Raw genomic sequence first — 21,387 nt, forward strand, 5'->3', positions numbered from 1 at the left:
AAATCAAAACAGATATGAATTAAATAAATTAAATAAATACGTTTTTACATTAATAATATATCGGGGGGAAATTTTCCATCAAGCAGGGCAGGGATACTGTTTAATAAACATCCCCCCCGACTCTCCCAATTTTAAATAATAATTTATTAACCAAATATGATCAGATTACCGAAATACACTATGATTAGTTTTCACACAAACCCCACACTGAAAGAAAGATGCTATTCAAACCAAAACAGACTCTGCAGTATTTACAATCTTTTAAACTTTTTTTACTTCAATGGTGGTTGTGGGGTGTGTGGGTGTAGTTAATGGGTTTGGGGATTATTTGTTAGAGGTACCACATGCAACAAATATTGTAGTAAACAAAACAGAATATTTGAATCCATATCAGGTGATATCAATGTCAAAAAAACTACAAACTGAAACAAACAAATTCGTCCAAGAAAAATGATTTCACATCCTACTCAACACAACACATACCGCTGGGAAGATTAAAGCCAATTGAAACTTTTGAGGTAACCGGGACAAAGCCACAGCAAATACGTCACTTCTTGTACAAGCACAAAAGAATATCATATTCATATTCAATCAAACAAGAAACTGACATGAAAATATATCTATAACTCAAACACAAAACAGAATACTGACATGAAAATGAATCTATAACTCAAACACAAACCAGATAAAATAATAAGGGCAGATTTTTGTAGGAATGTTCAGGGGACCTCAGAAAACCAAACTAAAATTTTGACGAGATATATACACGAGTGGGTACTCATTTGAAAGAGTCCAACAGGAAAAGCATGAATCCAGAACTCAGGTATGCGAGTCCCAAAGTCAAGATCAACATGAAAACGTACATGGAGAATAAAACCAGCTGTTCTAGAAAAGTAAACATCTTCCACTTCTTTGACAACACATGCCGAATAAATCTAGATAAAATCCAGGTTTAGTCACATCTTCAAAAAAAGAACTTGACAATTTGTGGAAAGGTTTTCTGTAATAATTCTTTTCTGATGCTTGAAATTTTAACATGTGCATCTACACGAGAAAATTTAACATGTGCATCTACACGAGAAAATTTAACATGTGCATCTACACGAGAAAATTTAAAGAAGTTCACAAGTATGGTGTTTATACCTCTCCAGACCCATCATTTCGCCCAATTTTGCGACGTTTGGGTGGGACAGTTTGTCCCCCTGGGCCCTGGGCATGTATTCCATCGACCATTCCGGCCTGGCTACGTTTTTTGCCACTGCCACTTGTTGTCGTGATACTACTGGAAGGAGGAGTCGATACATCTACAAATTAAATGAAATAATTTATTAGTCTTCATAAAGCAATCACTGAATTCCCAGCATGTCCAGAAATTAAGCATGATCTGGATACTGACCATGTTTTCAGATTTAATATTCCAATTTATACACTATTTTCTCCTTTTTAACCCCAAAATTTCTTACCAGGTAGTAATTCTAAACATATATCCTTTGTTGAATTTTCCATCTTTGTTCTGAATTTTTAAAGTACAATATAGCTACGTAATTAAGGAGCACATTTTTATATTTCATTGAAGGTACATTGTACATTCAATTACATTTTCCCTTTTCCACAAAATATCTTATGATATTTCAGAACACATTTCCTTTCCTCAAAATCTTCCTGTTAAATTTATTCTAATAGACTGACCTTTATTTGTTTTTTAATCTTTCTATTAGCAACACAATTCAGAAACAAGCTACCAAACCTGTAATATTTCATTCATCATGATGGGACTAGATCAGAAATATTGTCAATTATGATATGATATCATAGTTATGGATTTATTGATTATATGTCGTTTGTTACACACATGGAAACAAACTTGAAAATTGGTGTCAGCCTCTTTTTTTTTGCCAGTAAAGGGTAGGTGGGTGGGTGTGTGTGTGTGTGTGTGTGTGTGTGTGTGTGTGTGTGTGAGTGTGTGTGTGTGTGTGTGTGTGTGGGGGGGGGGGATAGGATTTGAGAGCAGACATCAACAGTACTAGTCAGGTGTAAATGTTTACATAAATACTCCAATAGATAATTATGTATTATAATTGTTTCAGTACTAATACTTGCCATCAGTTAAGACTTCTAGCTGTGTAAAACGTTTTAACTAATTCAAGTAGACTGGTAATCTGACTTACCATATCAATTCTAATGTACGTCACTCCCCAATGAATTTACAATACAATAATTTTTAGTATATTATTATATAATAGTATCTGGACTAATTGTTTATTAATATCAAAATTGTTTGATATAACCGTTGATTTTGGCAGAGATGGCATTGTCCGTCTCTGGCCTAATTTGAAGATACGACGCTAATGATGGAAGATGCGCACGCACCTCTCTCACGTGGTCCCTAGGTACCACTCAGTAGTGAAACAGAATTAAGAGTTAAAGGAATATACTCCACATCTTTTAAAATATGATATTATTGTATATGCATGGTTAATATTCATGGAGGATTTAATTTTGCTATATTCACAGTCATTGAATACAGCTCCAAAATAAATACCCTGAACGTGTTTATATACATGTATATACATTTATAGTATTTTAAAAGCGTTTTGCTGTAAAACATTTACAAAGCTTTGATGTGTGCGAAAATTAAAAATTAAAAAAGTGATGCTATACCCAAGGCAATCTATAAAACATTCATTTTTAGCCATCATAATTGAATGTTGGAAAGACGTTACATAAATATTGATGCAGTTGTGTCAGAGTCCAATTAGCTAGCCAGATAACACTGTTACAGTAAAGACTACGGTGAGGATTGTAACGGAGGGGAATGTTTATGTCAAGATGATTTTCCTCCCAGACTGAGAACTTTGATAACATGTATGAACACAGCCTGCAATGATTTGCACTAATTACAGTTAATGGATTTTGTGGTTTTCTAGCAGGTTCAATTCAATTTAGCTGTGTAGAGTAACTACACACCATGTTAGACTACATTGTTTTTATATATCTGTATATAATTACTAGGTTTATTTCATAAAACATATACAAAGTTTTGAATTTCAAAGCAGATTTAAAAGAACATTTTTTATTCTGAAATGAAAACTCGTACTATATCATCATGATATCATTGGAACACAAATTGTTTCAATTTTTAAATACATATATACGAAAACATGCGCACATCACATCTCTGCATATGTAGGACTTATAGAATCTGAATCTGAGAAGCTAAAATTGAGATGTTATGGAATGTCTGCCCGAGACATAAAAGCAATATGACAATATTATCACTTCCAAATTCTTCAATTTCCTCCTTTTTGGGTATTAAATGCATCAGAGAGCCAATTGGAAAGGATTTTCCATTATCAATTTGCCTAAAATGTTGCATTAAAGTACCAGACAGAGTGACGAGAAAGAAAAATTCTAGCTCTAGGTATTTATCAGAAATGAAAATGATCAGAGACTTTTAAGTGACAAAATTTCTAGAAGATTAAACTCAAAATCAGGACACACTGCAGACCAAAATTAAACTAACAGTGACTATTTCAGTGGTTTGTTGAGATTTTGAAATACAAAGAGATCACCGAAAACTTAATTCAAATCAACATACGCTGTAAATTGAGGTGATGGCGACGCATAAACAGGTAACACCAATTAAGTGAGGCCTTGAAGTTTGGGTCAGGGTACTTGGTTTTGCAGAGCTCTGCTGCATGTTTTCGAATATCTGTTGACCCAACACCAATACCCTCTTCTTTACGATCACGGATCCAAGCATAAAGTTCTTCCTCCATGTTTGGGTGTGAGGGCTGTTTACCTCTATTAGCTCGTTTGCTGCTAGGCATGGATGCCAGTTCATCTTCCTGCCTTCTCCAATTGCGTATATTAGATTCTCCAACACTGAACCGACGTCCGGCTGCTCTGTTGCCAAATTTTTCTGCAAAGTCCACGATTTTGAGTTTCTCTTCAGCCGTCCACGAGTCGTTCATTCTTCCAGTGACTGCCTGATCGAGGTCTGGGTCTGATACAACAGGTTTTGTTATTAAAACAATCATTCATAACTGTGGATATGGGATAAAAATGTACAGGGTTCATAAGTAGTAATCAAGGAAGATGCTTGCTCTGATTTCTATTTCTGAAACTAATTTTGAACTATGACAATACTCATATACTGCATTTATCCTCAAGTAAGCCCCCCCCCCCCCCCCCCCCCCCCCCCCCAGTGTAAATGTTAAGTACCGCATTTATCCTCAAGTAAGCCCCTTCCCTAGTGCAAAAGTTTAGTACTATTTTTATCCTCAAGTAAGCCCCCTTCTCTAGTGTAAAATTCTAGTACCATATTTATCCTCAAGTAAGTCCCCTCCCTTAGTGTAAAAGTTTAGAACTGTATTTATCCTCAAGTAAGCCCCCTCCCTATTGTAAAAGTTGAGTACCATATTTATCCTCAAATAAGCCCCCTTCTCCAGTGCAAAAGTTCGATACTGCATTCATCCTAATATAAACCCCCTCCTCAAGTGTTAAAGTCTAATACTGTATTTATCCTCAAATAAGACCCCTCCCTAGTGTAAAAGTTTAGTACCACATTTATCCTCAAATAAGCCCCCTCCCCTAGTGTAAAGTTAAACACCATATTTATCTTAAAATAAGCTTTCTCTGCTAGTATAAATGTTAAGTACTGTTTTTATCCTCAAATACGCTCACTCCCCTAGTGTAAAAGTTAAGAACTGTATTTATCCTCAAAGAAACTTTAAAGTTTGAGGAGTACTTAATATATATCTAATTACGTGTGACCTCTTTTAATTTTATGTTACATTTAAAAATTGAGGATTCTGCAAAAATGAGAAAGGGGCTAATTTATGGGCAGACTAAGAAATGACATTGACATAATCAAATATAAACAGTTTAAACTGCATGAATACTATATAACTACACTGTTATTTATTCTGTGGTCTTGAATTTTGAGTCAGTACGCATATTCAAAGAATTAAAACTGTCGTAACAAAAGCTGATCTAGTTCATATAAAACAAACAAGAATGTCTGTGAATAATCAAATTACGTCCCTGCTTCCAGGTTGATGAAAATAGAGCAAAAATAAGATTTAAAAATTTAATATTCAAAGATTTAAACAAAATTTATTCTTTTTTTTCAGTTTGACTGTGTAACAATGATATTTGATCCCTTAAAAACTTCAGCAAACATCTTCCTGTCGTCATTATTGAGTGAATGACTAAATCTACAGGACTTAATTTATAACCCAATGTGTACAGACAGATGGACATACAGCTGGCTGATAGCCAGGAATATAAACAGCAAAGTAGCCATGAGGTTTGGAATTTTACCAAAATTCTGAAGTAAGAAATTCTGCTGCCATAATAATACCGAAGCTTAAATCTAACAAATTAAAACAATAAAAATATGCAGCCAGTAATGTTGAAGTTTTTACTAAAATTGGTAGTCTCTACAAATATGTAAACATCATCAGTAAAGTAGACAGAACTTGAAACAATTTGTGATTCTCATGACATCATGAATGACATCTGACGAGTGATATTACAAAGTAAGGACATCAGATAAAACATAGCTATATACCATTATTAGACTTATTATTGTACTTTTATACATTTCATCTCTCGGTTTCTCACTCCATAAAGCCAGGATCATTTTGATCCATTATTTCATGATAGTAGCTGGTGCCTTCCTCAATAAATAACAAGAGCGATCAGGATTAAGTGTCTTCACCAAGAACACAACCACAACATCATACCGTATTTGACCTAATAAGGGCGCCTGCCCTAATAAGGGCGCCCCTACCTTTTTTCAAGGAAATAAATCTTTGACCGAGTGTCAAAATGGTGTTCAAAAGTAATAATTCATGTGAAATGTTTTGCTACTTTATATATTCAATTTTCTTCAGCAAATTAAGTAACTGGAACACAAGTTTTCGCCACATATTGTCTATTCCTACAGATGACATGTCAGTGCAAATAGCACCTGAAACTAAACACGCATACAAATAATAACTTACCATCTTTATTTAAAGATAAAGTAAAAGACTTCATTCTTGTTGATAAATAACTTTTGTTCAGAACAGAAAGCTAGTAAAAGACATTTTAAATCAATTATTAGGTCAAAGAAAACGATGTCTGATATGATCTGGGAAATCATCTGTGTCTATAAATAGAACACAAAAGAGTTCCATTTGAACATAAATGGTGGAACACACTTTCTCTGGTCTAAAGATCAGCTGGTATGGTTTACAAGTTTACAGGAATACTCAAGTGATGTTTAAGCTTAATATATGATAATGAATAGATATCTTCATCTGGAATATTTTTATGACGAATATTTTACCGTTTCCACAGCCTTGGGTATTCTGCTATAAGGTATAGTCTGTTTCATAAAACTTCAGAATAACTAATCTTAATAAGGGTGCCCCCACTGTCAATTACCCGTGCCCTGCGCCCTTATTAGGTCAAATACGGTATGTACAGGAAGGTCCATGATCTCATGATCAGCTTTCATAAGGGACACAAACCGTCCCAGGAAACAATCAAACGTCACGTGTACAGGAAGGTACACGATCTCATGATCAACTTCCATAAGGGACACAAACTGCCCCGAGGAAACGATCAAACGTCACGTGTACAGGAAGGTCCATGATCTCATGATCAGCTTTCATAAGGGACACAAACCACCCCAGGAAATGATCAAACGTCACGTGTACTGGGAGGTACACGATCTCATGATCAACTTCCATAAGGGACACAAACTGCCCCGAGGAAACGATCAAACGTCACGTGTACAGGAAGGTACACGATCTCATGATCAACTTCCATATGAGACACAAACCGCCCCAGGAAATGATCAAACGTCACGTGTACAGGGAGGTACACGATCTCATGATCAACTTCCATAAGAGACACAAACCGCCCCAGGAAATGATCAAACGTCACGTGTACAGGGAGGTACACGATCTCATGATCAACTTCCATAAGAGACACAAACCGTCCCAGGAAATGATCAAACGTCACATGTACAGGGAGGTACATGATCTCATGATCAACTTCCATAAGAGACACAAACCACCCCAGGAAATGATCAAACGTTACGTTGGACCTTCACCTTGAGTAACCTAGTCTGATGGTCAATCATCAGAGTATCCGCTGCCTCCTTCGTTGTAAGCAGATATGGGATTTTATTTAAGAGTTTGTACAGTTAGGTACATAATTATGTATACATTTTTCGTTCATTTTGGCTCACAGTTGTCACCAACAATACCATAATGACATTATTTGAAAATGTAGAAATTCAAAATCGGCAATAACAGTTGGATTAAAATTTAGACTGTATACATGAAATCAAAGGAAATATTTAAAACTTTATGTAAAATACTATAATTAGAGCTTACGCAAATGTAACGAAGAAAACCGATGTAAAATATTACCAAATTTAAAGAGAGAAAAAAAAACCTAAAATGTATAATTACAATGAAAAACTACAGTTGTTTTAAAGCCTTAAGGATGATGTGATCTTAAAAGATTTTTGTGAAAAGAATTTAGTATTTGGATACCAGAAGTATGGAATATCATAATGACAAGTTGACAGATAGCTATCTATTGTCTTACCTTTGTGCATTAGACTTTGGTTATTTTCTATCTCTTTGGCAACAGCGACAGTGTATGTTCCATTCATGTGGATGCTGCCTGTGGAAAGACGGGTTCGTATACCACGCCCTCCGGCGGCCGGCGGAGATTCATGAGTTTGCTCAACTGTAAACAAAAGTGGCAAAATATAAGACAATTGTTGTAGATGACTTTGTCTTTAATTCAGTTATTAATACATGTTTTCTGGGTTTTTTTTAATTATTCAAAATGATTTTTTAAGTGAACTCATTGTGCAGAGGAATCAAGCTTCATATCAAATGCTTAAGTAGAGATATCTTGATCACGATAATTAGATATAATCATTAATTCAACATCAACTGTTCCATTAATCAATCACGATTTTCATTACTGATCTACAGTTAATTAACCCCCACCCTCCCATGTATACCTTTCTCTTTCTCGCCATCCTTTTCCTTTTCTTTTGGGTTTTCTACATCTTTTGGCTTCTCGGCTTCCTTCTTTGTGATAATTCTTTGTAATCCTGGGCGCTTACGCAGGGATATAGTATCTGTAAAATGATTAAGCATTTAAAATAATTTGTTGGATATCAAAACAGAATGTGTGCACAGCAACATCTTAATTACCAATGTAATTCATCTGCAAATATGCCCCTGTCCACCAATAAGCTCCTCATCACAAGTCCCCTTCTTCAGTTCGGTACTCTCATCAATTTCCTAACAATAATCTAAGATAAGTCCTCCAAAAATTCAAAACTGATCTTAAACACTAGGGGAGGGGCTTATATTATTTGAGGCTGAATATGGTACTAAACTTTTATATTAGGGGAGAGAGCTTATTTGAGGTTGAATATGGTACTTAACTTTTATATTAGGGGAGAGAGCTTATTTGAGGTTGAATATGGTACTCAACTTTTATGTTAGGGGAGAGAGCTTATTTGAGGTTGAATATGGTACTCAACTTTTATATAAGGGGAGAGAGCTTATTTGAGGATGAATATGGTACTCGACTTTTATATTAGGGGAGAGAGCTTATTTGAGGATGAATATGGTACTAAACGTTTACACTAGGGGAGAGAGCTTATTTGAGGATGAATATGGTACTAAACGTTTACACTAGGGGAGAGAGCTTATTTGAGGATGAATATGGTACTAAACTTTTACACTAGGGGAGAGAGCTTATTTGAGGATGAATATGGTCCTAAACTTTCATATTAGGGGAGAGAGCTTATTTGAGGATGAATATGGTACTAAACGTTTACACTAGGGGAGAGAGCTTATTTGAGGATGAATATGGTACTAAACGTTTACACTAGGGGAGAGAGCTTATTTGAGGATGAATATGGTACTAAACTTTTACACTAGGGGAGAGAGCTTATTTGAGGATGAATATGGTACTAAACTTTTACACTAGGGGAGAGAGCTTATTTGAGGATGAATATGGTACTAAACTTTTACACTAGGGGAGAGAGCTTATTTGAGGATGAATATGGTACTAAACGTTTACACTAGGGGAGAGAGCTTATTTGAGGATGAATATGGTACTAAACGTTTACACTAGGGGAGAGAGCTTATTTGAGGATGAATATGGTACTAAACTTTTACACTAGGGGAGAGAGCTTATTTGAGGATGAATATGGTACTAAACTTTTACACTAGGGGAGAGAGCTTATTTGAGGATGAATATGGTCCTAAACTTTCATATTAGGGGAGAGAGCTTATTTGAGGATGAATATGGTCCTAAACGTTTACACTAGGGGAGAGAGCTTATTTGAGGATGAATATGGTACTAAACTTTTACACTAGGGGAGAGAGCTTATTTGAGGATGAATATGGTACTAAACTTTTACACTAGGGGAGAGAGCTTATTTGAGGATGAATATGGTCCTAAACTTTCATATTAGGGGAGAGAGCTTATTTGAGGATGAATATGGTACTAAACGTTTACACTAGGGGAGAGAGCTTATTTGAGGATGAATATGGTACTAAACGTTTACACTAGGGGAGAGAGCTTATTTGAGGATGAATATGGTACTAAACTTTTACACTAGGGGAGAGAGCTTATTTGAGGATGAATATGGTCCTAAACTTTCATATTAGGGGAGAGAGCTTATTTGAGGATGAATATGGTCCTAAACTTTCATATTAGGGGAGAGAGCTTATTTGAGGATGAATATGGTACTAAACGTTTACACTAGGGGAGAGAGCTTATTTGAGGTTGAAGATGGTACTCAACTTTTACACTAGGGGAGAGAGCTTATTTGAGGATGAATATGGTACTAAACGTTTACACTAGGGGAGAGAGCTTATTTGAGGATGAATATGGTACTAAACGTTTACACTAGGGGAGAGAGCTTATTTGAGGATGAATATGGTACTAAAATTTAACACTAGGGGAGAGAGCTTATTTGAGGATGAATATGGTACTAAACTTTTACACTAGGGGAGAGAGCTTATTTGAGGATGAATATGGTACTAAACTTTTATATTAGGGGAGAGAGCTTATTTGAGGATGAATATGGTACTAAACTTTTATATTAGGGGAGAGAGCTTATTTGAGGATGAATATGGTACTAAACTTTTATATTAGGGGAGAGAGCTTATTTGAGGATGAATATGGTACTAAACTTTTATATTAGGGGAGAGAGCTTATTTGAGGATAAATATGGTACTAAACTTTTATATTAGGGGAGAGAGTTTATCTATAGACTCCTCTTATTTATCAGTTATACAATCTATAGACAGTTTCTTATTTATAAAATATTTATCAAAGTCATACAATCTATAGACAGACTCTTATTTATCAAAGTCATACAATCTATAGACAGGGTCTTATTTATAAAATATTTATCAAAGTCATACAATCTATAGACAGGGTCTTATTTATCAGTTATACAATCTATAGACCCCCTCTTGTTTATCAAAGTCATACAATATATAGACAGTCTCTTATTCATCAAATATTTATCAAAGGCATACTATATATAGACCCCCTCTTGTTTATCAAAGTCATACAATCTATAGACAGCGTCTTATTTATCAAATATTTATCAAAGTCATTTATCAAAGTCATAATCTTTTGACGGCCCTCTCATGTGCCAAAGTCATACAATCTAGATGACTTTCCAGATAATAAAGGCTGTAGCTACGATGTGCCTGTATTGTGGTTTTATTGTCTATTTAAGTTTAAAAGTCTGTCATTAAAAAAAAATTTCCTAAAACTTTCAATTATGGTACAGATTTTGTGTATATGTAATTATTTCAGTTTTAATCAACAAATAAATTCCATACAGCTAACGACAGTGGCCTAAACAGCTACTACATACTAGTTTATAATAGTCCATTGACTCTGCTTTCCCCAGCGGCTCAGTCAAACAAATCACACACAATGACCCTAACCAGCTAGCTACCACAGCCCTAGATCTGTGTATCTCCATGTAAAGTAAGAGGGGTCCGAAAGGGGGAAACTACTGATAATTAAATAGTTTGACAGCACAGCTAGTATTACAGACCAGACTGTACATCCTGGGCAGTATAGTGATAGCTTGACTTCAATTTGTCAAATCCTGTCTTTCTAATGTTACCTTATGCATGTACATTTTAGTTTTATTTAATAAAATCCGATCAGAACACTGTTATTGCCTGTATATACAAATGTATCACTAATTTGTACAGAATTATATCTCCTGTCTGGATTTTTTTTATTCGTTTTCATAATAGAAATCTTGGTCAGTTTCATGAACATTCCTTAACTGATAGAAATTCTTAATTTTAGAAAGCATTCCAGAATTTCAGGAAAATTTTAACAAAGATTCGGATCCCACTTATAATAATATCAGATTTTATAATATACCACTTATAACGATATATTTCCATATACCTAATTTTCTCAATATAAATTAAGTAAAAGAATCCTGTTCATTATGATATGGCCAAAAATGAATGCCGTATATTTCCTGGTACATTGTTTCTGTCGTGAATTATATTTGTAAGCTGTAACTCCAGATAATATAAGTGGCCGTATAATTGACACCTTAACAAGTAAGTCAAGTATTCCGTATACAATAATGTTTTCCTATATATGGAACATCATACATGAAGGAATTCCGTATACAATAATGAATGCTTTCCTACATGGAACATCTGACGTGAAGGAATTCCTGTATACAATAATGCTTTCCTATATGGAACATTTTAAGTGAAGGAATTCACTATTGCTGAGAAAACTGTGGGACATATATATCCAAGCACAATGTATAGAGAATTTATTGTGACCAATGTGTTCATAATTTTTATTGGGAATATATGCACAATTATTCCGGACATTTGAAATAATCCTTAGTTTCCTCTATAACTGCCACTATATGTATTTTATAGTTCAAGAAATAATCCTGTAGCTTAAAATTGCTGTGGCTTTCGACGTTAACAGACCACGAATGTCACTGTTGCAGACCAGTAGGGTTTTCACTTTTCACAGATTTTAAAGTTCACACCATTTCAATGTTCTAGATCAATTAATATTGCTACAGATTAAATATCTGATGATGACTGGTTTGAAAATTTAATCTTTAAATTAGTCATATTTCAGATTCAATACTAATGAGTTGTATTCCTGATTCAGTATTTAAAATAAATGAGTCATATTTCATATTATAATTTATTTAATATTTAATGAATTATATTTGTGATTTCAATAAATGACCTGTTAATTGTAAAATAGCTTTTCTTACCTCTGTTGTTCTCTCCACGCCCTTGACTCATGATAAATCTGTCGAAAAAAAGAAAACTAAATTGTAATATCAGTCAAACCTACAACAGATTGTACTGAACACACAAATGATAGCATGGACCTTTGAATGTTTAAATTTAGTTTTAGATATACATGCCTAATAACGTACACCATATTCAAACTAATAAGTGTTTATATTAAGCACACCTGTTTGGTGTTTTTGTAACCAGTGTACAGTGTCCTTATCTGGTAGAATACAGTATATAAAACTTTCACCTATATATATATATATCCATCTGTTTTGTCTTTCTAGAACTCCTCAGCAGTGCTATAGCTATTGGCCAAAATAAAATCCAAAAGTGAAACTAGGAAAATCAAATTAGGGCCAAAATATATACTTACCCCTTAATTTAATCAACCTGGTCAATTTTGAACATCTGGATATGTATTAGGACATGATTTTTTTAAGTACAATGTATATATTCTGAGGAATGTACAAAAATAGATTGATCTAGATCTCTGGATTATGAAATGTAGCTGACCCAGCTGTGATCATGAACAACCCACACCCTTCACACTCCACAGGGGATGGAACTGACCACTGCGGCCTATGTTCCTGCAGACCTAAGTTTATGACTCCCTATAATCAGATTTCTTTGTGAACAAACTTACTCTGTCTTGACTTGGGATCCTGAGATAAGTTTAAGAGGAGGAAGTCTAAACATTCTATTATGTATGAATACAGCTCACCTTACTGAACAGGATTAACCTAGCATAATTAACTGAATTAACCTAACATAATTAACTGGGTTTACCTAACAAATTTAACTGACTTAACCTAATAGACATTGCTGAATTTACCTAACATAATTAACTGAATTAATCTAACATATTAAACTGAATTAACCTAACATATTAAACTGAGTTAACCTAACATAATTAACTGAATTAACCTAACATAATTAACTGATTTAACCTAACATAATTAACTGAATTAACCTACCATAACTAACTGAACTAACCTAACATAATTAACTGAATTAACTTCACATAATTACCTGAATTAACCTTACATAATTAACTGAATTAACCTAACATAATTAACTGAATTAACCTAACATATTTAACTGGGTTTACCTAACAAATTTAACTGACTTAACCTAATAGACATTGCTGAATTTACCTAACTGAATTAACTGAATTAATCTAACATATTAAACTGAATTAACCTAACATATTAAACTGAGTTAACCTAACATAATTAACTGAATTAACCTAACATAATTAACTGATTTAACCTACCATATTTAACTGAGTTTACCTAACATATTTCACTGAATTAACCTAATAGAAATAACTGAATTAACCTAGCTAACAGAATTAAATGAATTAACTATCAGAATTAACCTAATTGATAGAATTAAACTAACCAAATTAATCTAACAGAATGTACTGAATTAACCTAACCTTACCAAATTAAACTAACTGAAATATCCTAACCAAATTAACTGAATTAATCTAAAGGAATCAACATATCTGAATTAACCGAATTGACAGAATCAACCTAGCAGAATTTAACCGAGTTAACCTTACTGAATTAACCAAATAAACCTAACAGAATTAAACCAACTGAATACCCTCACAGAATTATAATCAAATTAACCTAGAAGAATTAACCAAATTAACCTATCAGAATAGAAAGAGAGGATCTTACATGAGTGGCTATGTCATATTGAATTTATCAAACAAGTTCAACCCTCTACTTAGTTACCAGTCTCAGTACTTAGTTACCAGTCTCAGTACTTAGTTACCAGTCTCAGTACTTAGTTACCAGTCTCAGTACTTAGTTACCAGTCTCAGATTCTGTTTATCACAAAACTTGTATTTATGAGAATGTAAATTAACACATACAAATTAATTTCCATGTATAAGACGGACAGAGAGACAGACAGACAGACTTTTACTTTTACTTTATATATTATACATGTCTTATTAATCACAATATTTATGACATAACCGTATCACACGTACAATGAATCAGAGTCAACAAACAGCAAAATCCAAAGGTTTACCTCTATGTAGACATACTCTATCTATGAAATCAAACACATTTATTTACATATCAACAACAGCCTCACAGATCATTAAACATGTTTCAAAGAATAATTCATAAAGTTGATTTTCTGGCATTTTTCCAACATCTGCATAAAAACTGACAGTGGTACATAATTCATAATTGTAAATGTGGATTGAGAGTAATTAGGTCACCTGACTAGATCAGGCTATAGAGGGTATGCTTTTCCTTCAAAGTGGTAGGATGTCAGCTAAGAGGGAGCAGTCATTAGTCCAGCAGGGGCAGGCATTACAACTCCTTAATACACAATGATTCAGATTCCATCAACAATTGAGAGAAAAATTCCTATGATCTATACACCTAAATAATGACACTATTTTTGCTTTAAGTTGTTTTAAACTGATATAGAAGTGTTAATGTATAATGTTTACCAAGGCTATTACTCAGCCTTGAGAATATTACTCTTTTGAATCCCAAAATCAATTTTTACCCAATCACATTCAAGGTGGAGATTAATAGAATCTAACATGGGTCTGTTCTGTGGACAGGGATATCTCAACCCGAGTGTAAGAGTTTGGCCAGTCAGCACGAGGCTTACCCAGTGCTGGCCAGCAAAACTCTTACACGAGGGTTGAGATATCATTGTTTGTGGAACAGATCCATGATTGATTATTGTTCTCACATACTTGCAACCAAACGTAAGTTTTTATGAAAGTTTTTCATCGCACCATCTTCAATGCTCCTTGGAATGTGTGTCAAAATTTATGACGTCATCATTTACGTTACTGTGAGCAGCGTCATATTGCATGTGCCGGCTGTCTCTACCCCACCCCCCCTGTGTGAGATGGAATTTTCTCTTACCCTGGACAGGGATATCCGCAGTTTTAACGGGGCGAGATTTTCTCACCCTAGGGAAAAGACAAGTTATACATGCTCTTCTCACATTGTCAACAATTGTATTTCATCACCTTAACAAACCATGACATCACGGCAACAGTTCAATGATGTCACGTCGACAATTCAATCACATCACGTCAACATTTCCTTGCATTGATGTAACGTCAATATTAGATACATAAGAGGGTAAACAGGGTAAGAAAAAATAATCATTCACCCCCATGGAAGTGAGACAGGGGAATCTCAACCCTCGGGGCAAGATAATTAAGCTGCCAAACACTCGGCAAGCCTCGTGTTTGGCAACTTAAGAATCTTCCCCTTGGGTTGATATTCTCCTGTCTCACTTCCATGGGGGTGAATGATTCTATTAATCTTTTCCCTAGCAACCGCCGTATAACTCTGTGAAGTATGTGAGAAGAAAGTTTCTACAAGTTCACCAAGTAAAAAGATGTAATAGTCATTTATATTTTTCGGCATAGTCGTATAATATTCTTTTGGCCCCAGATATGACACGACAGGTGGCGTTATACTGGTCAAGATGAAGTATGTGATTGGTCAATGTAGCGGTAAATACAAAATGCAGATATGCAGTTAAAAACGAAACAAAGTTCAGATTGAATGTAAGCTGAATAAGTGGATGTATCTTTTCAAATGACACATTAATAAAATTATATTCCTGATTCAAATGCAGTCTTATTATCACCAAAAATGATTCAATTTGATAAAATTTTGTTATCCGTGCTGAAACGCATTAGTTCGTTGATTTATTTCACCAGCAGTTTTACATTATAACTACCAGCAATATAAATATGCCGTTTATCTTTTTTAAAGATATTTCTTGTTAAATCTGCATTTCATTGGTTATTTAATGATGTATTCTGTGCTATCTGTTTAAACATAATTTTGATTATTTCAGTATAACTAAATTTACTTATTCTGATACAAAGTGATGTAATATTAGGTAGTTCCAGCATTTTCAACAAAATATGACTTCGGGTATATATACATTTATGGTCAGTTCAAACCTTTTGGTGCCTTTTAGCACTCCAAGTGTAAGCTTTACAAGATTGAGAGATTTTCTTGGAGCTAAAGATCATGGGCACTGTGGTTGTCTTCAGGGGCAAATATCTATGTGTGAAAAAGGTATCAATGTAGCAGAGAAGATATAGGTCACCTTACCATCTGGGGCAAGTGGGGATTTCTCTGTAGCATAGTGGTGGAAAGTCTGCAGGGAGAGAGAGATTTAATGCTAAGCACATACAGGGTATTTTTAATTACTCCTTCCAATTACAGATTTGGTGCTGTTGACCACCCGGTGAAAGCTAAAGGAGATTGAGAGGCTTCCTTTGAGCTGAAGAACCAGGGTTGTGGCTGTTTTCAGAAGCAAAGTCTTTTGTGAAGGAGAGTAATATAAAAGTGGAGAGTATACCAGTAGGTTACCTTGACTCAGGCTAGAAGAAATTTATTTTTAGAATCTCTAAATTCATGGAAAGGTAGTGGTTCAACTTCTTCAAGTGTCTGAATGTGGAAGAAAATTAGTAACGGGGCCATGGTAGCCTAGTCATGATATAAGTCAAGTATAACATCAATGGGACTCATGCTACCTCAGGAGAACACTCCGGGTGTGTTGTACCCAAGACAATTTTCTTTCCTTGAAGCTGTGACTTACAGACCTTCTTGTGCTGTCGTGGATGAAGCCGGACACGTCACACCCCAATTACTGTGGATAGTAACAAGCCTATGTATGAGGTAGCCAACAGCTACTACAAAGATTCCATTTGATGCCATTGTTATGGGAACTGCGGTAGACATGTGTGCATGGGCTTATTACCAAAGAGAGGCTTATTAATGGATAAACTTCAGAAGTTAGAAAAAAATGCAAAGGTACCCAAGCAAATATTTCCTCTGCGTTAGGCATTTGTTCAGCATCAAAGATTGTTACTCAATTCAATCTGCAAAAATCAATGCAAAATTGACACTATAATCAGTCAGCATCGGATACTCAAAATGTTAAGAGGGTTCCAACTTAATTAATTGTACCAATTAAACATTTTGAACTTTCTGAACTTAACTAACCCTCAACTTAATTAATTGTACCAATAAAACATTTTGAACTTTCTGAACTTAACTAACTATAGAATTAAATTTTCTACAAATTATTTACAACACAGGGACTTGGCAGGATTTCTTTACCTCGGGTTGATATATAATACATGAACATAGATCAGGAATTTGAGCTACATAATTGAACTCAAGTCCCTATGATTTACATCAAAAGGTGGTTTCTTTATATCATTGAATAAATATTTTACTCTATTGATCAACGATGGCGTCTCCTTGTTGTAGCTGGTGGCTACCTATCTGAACAACATATGGGAGGCCAGTCGCATACCACCCAGAAAATAAGAGTATCTAGCCCAAGAACACAAAATAAAGCCTGGCAGCACTAACCAGTCTGTTTTTCAGCTTCCTTAAAACATAATCGCCCCCGCGTAGGGAGCACTGTACCACGCACCTGGGAGCTTCACCTGAGGTTACACTGTCCAACACACGGACGGACTGTCAGCTATTGCGGCCCCTAAAAATATTGAAGAATATTACACCCTATAGAATAAAAATATTGAAGAATATTACACCCTATAGAATAAAAATATTGAAGAATATTACACCATATAGAATAAAAATATTGAAGAATATTACACCCTATAGAATAAAAATATTGAAGAATATTACACCCTATAGAAAATAAAGTGTCAATTCACTTAAAAATTAATTGAAGATACCTTCTATATGTTCTACAAACAACAATAGGGACATCAGTTCTCTCATTGCTAGTTTGTTTAGGAACCAATTATTTTAAATTAATCGTGATCGGTATTCAGTTCCGAAATCCTAAAGGCTAAGATTAGAGATTAGATGCCAGTCCATTATGTTATAAACTGTAGTAGAACGTTTGACAGGTGTGTGTACACATAGGGTCCAATATTTAGGGTGCTGTCTTCCTGATTGAAAATGAGTCCTGTATTTACTCAAATGTGACCTAAATTTTCCCAACCGAAAATGTACACCACTAAAATTGAAAACTAAATATTACCATATACTGGAATGTTAGATAATGAAGATGATGATAGTGACAATTTGATAAAAAAAAAAATGCATTGGACTTTTATATATTTTTCCAATTTGCAGAAAAATGTAGAAAATTTTCCAAATGTTAGGACAAGGTTCAATTACTTTCCTAAAATACAGACAGGGTCTCTGCTCTTGTTAAAAGTTCTTGTGTCCAGATTTTAGCAAGCTGACACAGGGAATGGACAAATGATTTCCGTGACACAACATAAATAGAATATGCCCTGTGGGTATCTGCAGATGATATATATTAGTTGTCACAGGTATAACATAACAACCTAATTAATTTTATGCCACAAAACCACACCAACAGGTCAGGATGATTATGGAAGACCATTATAGTTTTTACACACAACTATTTTACGACTTCATTAAAGGTCTCAATAATTTTCTTTCCTTTATTTTTGTTGACACTGCAATAAATGATGCTAGAACGTACCTTATCTGTAGGAAGTAAGGGGTAATATGACTCATTCAGTTATAATTACAAAACTTAATTCATACAGAATATCCACAAACAGAAAACTTGAAAGTTGTCAGAACTGCAAAAATTCAACCAAAAATAAAATGTAGTCTTTTAATCATAAGTACAGTATACGTATTTCAACTGCAGACAATTGTTAAACTAATTATATAATGTGCTTAGCAAAAATGAATTGCATATGTAAATAAAAGGAACAGGTCGATGTGGCTTAATGTACATAGTGTTAAATATGGTCTCTGTCACAAATACAGACTCTGTCAGGTCTCTGTCACTAAATACGGCCTCTGTCACTAAATACGGCCAAAGCTGTCACTAAATACGGTCCCTGTCACTAAATATGGTCTCTGTCACTAATTACGGTCTATGTTACTAAAACATGGCCTCTGTCACTGAATACGGTCTCTGTCACTAAATGCGGTCTCTGTCTCTAAATACGGTCCCTGTCACTAAATACGGCCTCTGTCACTAAATGCGGTCTCTGTCTCTAAATACGGTCCCTGTCACTAAATACGGCCTCTGTCACTAAATGCGGTCTCTGTCTCTAAATAAGGTCCCTGTCACTAAATATGGTCTCTGTCACTAATTACGGTCTATGTTACTAAAACATGGCCTCTGTCACTGAATACGGTCTCTGTTACTAAATACTGCCTCCATTACTAAATACTGCCTCCAATACTGCCTCCGTTACTAAATACTGTCTCCGTCACTAAATACAGCCTCCGTTACTAAATACGGTCTCTGTCACTGAATACGGTCTCTCTCACTAAATACGATCTCTCTCACTAACTACGGCCTCTCTCACTGAATACGGCCTCTCTCACTAAATATGGCCTCTCTCACTGAATACGGTCTCTCTCACTAAATACGGTCTCTCTCACTAAATACGGTCTTTGTCACTAAATACAGTCTCTCTCACTAAATATGGTGTCTCTGTTACTAAATATGGCCTCTGTCACTAAATACGATTTTTCTCACTCTATCAGCTGTTGGAGCATATTGCTTCTTTGGCTCAGGAGGAAGACCAGCGGATTATCACGCAGGAGACTTGGGTTCAATTCCTGTCAGGAATGTGTATTTCCATTGATCTTTCACACACATATATATCGGTACATGTACTAACATTGTAAGTAATTATATTCATGCAGTCTGAATATCTAAATCATTCAAAATGAATATTTTCAATTCTGTACAGTCATTCACATCACAGGAATTACCATAAATGGAAATAAATGCAATATTGCCTTTGAGAGTTTAGAATAAAGTAATTGTAACAGCAGAATTAATTAAAACAATGTAGAACGAACGGTCAACCATATGCTTTAGATGTGGATAAAAGTGATATAACAAGACATATGTTTAAATGTTTTACAATTTATATATAAATCATATGAAATAGATTATATACATGTAATTATGATATCAGAATTTATCAATACAGTGAAACTCAAAAGCATGTCTTCGATGTAACAATTAAAACCAGTCTCGACGTGTTCAAAAGAATTAAGCTGAAATATTGTACAATTATTAACTTATGATGTAAGTAAACTTTCAGTCCTGTGTGTGACTGGTATATGTGCTACCCCTCTGTTGTAAATATAAGCGGTTCACTGTAATTATGAGACCATGGTCTTGTGTATAACACATATAAACAACTTCTCCACATAGTCATTGTTATACCTTAACTAGTAGCACAATTCTGTGTATCATTTAAAAGTCGGCATTGAGTCTGTGACCCTCACTCTTTTCTGTCTCAATCTTCTTTACAGCCTTCCATCTTGTCTATGTGCCCCTCAAGCTGGCAGACACATGTGCTAAATTCTCGGTGACCTTCACCCTGGCTGTTGGCTCAGGCTGGCTATATAGATTGCAGCTGTGTGTATGTATATATCTCATCAAGTGTCAAGTCTGACTCAAGTGGGCGGGGCTTAGCTCCAAACTTCTATTGATTGAATGGCTGTAGTCATGGTAACCTAGCTCCCATTGGTTAGGTAGGGGAGTGGTTACAATGTTCTTATCAAAAGACTTTTGTTGAAAGGTGAAGCTAAGGGGCCTTCCATGGGGTAATTGTTTATACTTTGTGAGAGTATTTCTAATTATATTCCAGTTAATTTATACATATCTTTTTACTTAAATAATGGACCAAGTACTGTTGGAATAAAAGTATTATCACGCATTTGATAAGCTGAAGAAATAAACCCGTTAATAAATTATTGAATAAATTCTTCATTTGATTCATAAATGATCATTTTTATTGATCATTGCATGCTCACTAATTTTATCTGAGACATATATACAGATATATATGTCTCTGATTTTATGCTTGTCTTCGATTTCCAAAATAATATAAGTTTAATTATTTGCAGTGAAGAACTAGCTATTATGATTTTGATCAATTATGCCATTAATTCTTAAAAAAAGCTTCAATTAATAGTATCAATTATTCTTTATGCAGCTCATATTGTTGACA

General features: G+C 34.6%; 1 protein-coding gene across 1 annotated transcript in view; it reads right to left on the reverse strand.

The window, feature by feature from the left end:
* The window catches only part of LOC117316397 (protein kinase C-binding protein 1-like), a 67,331-nt gene extending 46,570 nt beyond the window's left edge, over positions 1–20,761 (reverse strand). The window contains 6 exon segments of the mRNA XM_033870942.1: positions 1,144–1,304; positions 3,803–4,006; positions 7,612–7,755; positions 8,039–8,158; positions 12,338–12,375; positions 20,598–20,761. Of these exon segments, the coding sequence (XP_033726833.1) occupies positions 1,144–1,304; positions 3,803–4,006; positions 7,612–7,755; positions 8,039–8,158; positions 12,338–12,368 (660 nt within the window). The 5' untranslated portion in view covers positions 12,369–12,375; positions 20,598–20,761.
* Positions 20,762–21,387: the final 626 nt, after the last annotated feature.

The sequence above is a fragment of the Pecten maximus genome, chromosome 18 (genome assembly GCF_902652985.1).
Source record: "Pecten maximus chromosome 18, xPecMax1.1, whole genome shotgun sequence".
NCBI classification, from domain to species: Eukaryota; Metazoa; Mollusca; class Bivalvia; order Pectinida; family Pectinidae; genus Pecten; species Pecten maximus.